This window comes from Gigantopelta aegis, unplaced genomic scaffold (assembly GCF_016097555.1).
Source record: "Gigantopelta aegis isolate Gae_Host unplaced genomic scaffold, Gae_host_genome ctg8097_pilon_pilon, whole genome shotgun sequence".
In the NCBI taxonomy this organism is placed as follows: domain Eukaryota; kingdom Metazoa; phylum Mollusca; class Gastropoda; order Neomphalida; family Peltospiridae; genus Gigantopelta; species Gigantopelta aegis.
In genome coordinates, this window is record NW_024536296.1 from 5,001 (window position 1) to 7,500 (window position 2,500).

Consider the following 2,500-nt stretch of genomic DNA (forward strand, 5'->3'; position numbering starts at 1 on the left):
CCCCCCCCCCCCCCCCCCCCCCCACCCCGTCCACCAAAACCAAAACTCAACACCAAACAATAACGCATAATTTAATTATTTCTAGCCACAAAATAAAACATGTATTGCTTTCATTTATTCATTTCATTTGTACCTAGATTTGTTCTTATATCCAACTGAGGTTCAAGCACACTGTCCAGGACACACACCTCAGCTATCTGGGCTGTCCAGAACAGTAGTTTACTGGTTGGTGAGAGATAAGACAGTATTGTGGCCTTGCTCGGTCTGGGTGGGGGCCGTTGTTGTTATAACAAACGTGAGTGGATGTGTGAGCATGTGTTCGTGTACCTCTCTCTCTCTCTCTCTCTCTCTCTCTCTCTCTCTCTCTCTCTCTCTCTCTCTCTCTCTCTCTCTCTCTCTCTCTCTCTCTCTCTCTCTGTCTCTCTCTGTATGTGTGTTTTTGTGTGTGTGTGTGTGTGTGTGTGTGTGTGGGGTGGGGGGGGGGGGGGGGGGGGGGGGGGGGGGGGGGGGGGTGTATGTGTGTGTACACCCGTACCGGTGGACATCACTCCGACATAAATGGTTGATTAATAATGACAAGTTCCGCTAATTTATCTAATGTTAAATGCTAATATAGTACGTTTTAAGAAATATAACAGAAGAATAAAATGCAATTAGTTTATAGTTTTGAATAGCTTAATCGTTAGTATTGCATTATATTAATCAGTATACAACAACAAATACTCAACTGACGACCGGCATCTTTGTTTTTACAAGCCTATGTTTTTGTGTTTGATACATGATTTGTTTCCAGACCTCACTGCATTAAACTTTACCTTTTTCCTTCAAATAGTTATATCTGGACACCTACAATGGATGTACTTCGAAAGTGTAATGTGATTTTTGGTATACACTTTTTCGAAATGTGTATTTTGTAACAAAAATGACAAAAGTTTTAACTTGTTTGGCCATTTTATTGCGCTTTATCACTAGATTTTCAGTCTTTAAAGACCGCACACGATTTCTGTTTTCGAAAGTTAGATAGTACATTATGTCTCCTAAAAGGTGGTAGCAAAATTAAGTTTCTAATTAATCAATTTTATTGAAATAAATATGGTTTACAATATTCAATGCACACTAGCAAACGGTTGTTTTCCAGCCATGGCGGCTGATCAGCTGAGCCGAAAACGACGAGTTCGACGACGTCCGCGCGATTTTGAGAGCGTGGCGGGATCTGAGGCTGGGGACACAATCGGATTGATACTGTTAGGAGTAAGTCGTTGATCGAATTAGGAGAAATATAGCATCACTGAAGGTAAAAATGACGGAGTCTACTCAAGTTAAAACACCAAAAAAGAAAGTATCCAAGCCTAAGAAGCCAGCGGATCACCCATCGTATTCTAGTATGGTGAAAGATGCAGTCACCGCACTGAAGGAGAGGGGTGGCTCGTCCAGACAGGCACTTCTCAAGTACGTCATGGCCAACTACAAAGTTGGAGACAACCCGAAGGCAATCAATGCCCGTCTCAAGACTGCTTTGAAGAATGGTGTTCAGAGTGGAATACTGAAACAGGCTAAAGGCACAGGTGCTGCAGGTTCATTTCGTCTCGGCGAGAAGAAAGCAGAAAAGAAACCTGCTGCCAAGAAGACTGCTGTTGAGAAGCCAAAGAAGGTTAAAACTCCCATCAAGAAGGCAACCAAGAAGTCGGCAGGAGACAAGAAAGCTAAGCCTGCAGCTAAGAAAACCAAGTCCCCTAAGAAGACCGCAAAACCAAAGAAAGCAAAGACGCCCAAGAAAGCAAAGGTGGCAGCAAAGCCAAAAAAGGTCAAAACGCCCAAAAAGAAAGTCGTCAAGGCAAAGAAAGCCTAAACTGCAGTCACGAGAGGACCCCACTCCTTAAAGGCCCTTATCAGGGCCACCCACATCACACGAAAGTGTTATGTACTCAATTGCTGTAGTTATAATTGGCCCATTGTCTCGTGTATAGCACTTAGATGGGGCAGACGTAGCCCAGTGGTAAAACGCTAGCTTGATGCGCGGTCGGTCTAGGATCGATCCTCATCTGTGGACCCATTGGGCTATTTCTCGTTCTAGCCAGTGCACCATGACGTGTATCAAAGGCCTCTAGGATGGTTAATGTAAGTGATCCCTTGCTGCTAATGAAAAGATGTAGCGGGTTTCCTCTCTTAAGACTATATGTCAGAATTACCAAAACGTTTCACATCCAATAGCCGATGATTAATAAATCAATGTGCTCTAGTGGTGTCGTTAAACAAAAAAAGTTTAACTTTTGCACTTGGATGATAATAATATGCTTTTTATGATTACGTCATCTTCATAAATATATAATAATTTTGTAATGACGCATTGTCATAAAATAAATATAATTAACAAAAGACCAACGCTAAACAGTTCAACATTTTAATGTCGTACAGAAAACTTACAAAATTGATAAATAGACATTAATATGCTAAAGAACTGTTTTTGTATGTCTACGGTACCCGGTTTGGCCAGGCCGTC

General features: G+C 42.0%; 1 protein-coding gene across 1 annotated transcript; it reads left to right on the forward strand.

Annotated features, from left to right (window-relative positions):
- The first annotated feature begins 1,232 nt into the window (after positions 1–1,232).
- LOC121366979 (histone H1-delta-like) lies at positions 1,233–1,865 on the forward strand. The gene has a single exon (XM_041491197.1). The coding sequence runs from the start codon at positions 1,301–1,303 to the stop codon at positions 1,847–1,849; it is 549 nt and encodes a 182-aa protein (XP_041347131.1). The 5' UTR covers positions 1,233–1,300; the 3' UTR covers positions 1,850–1,865.
- Positions 1,866–2,500: the final 635 nt, after the last annotated feature.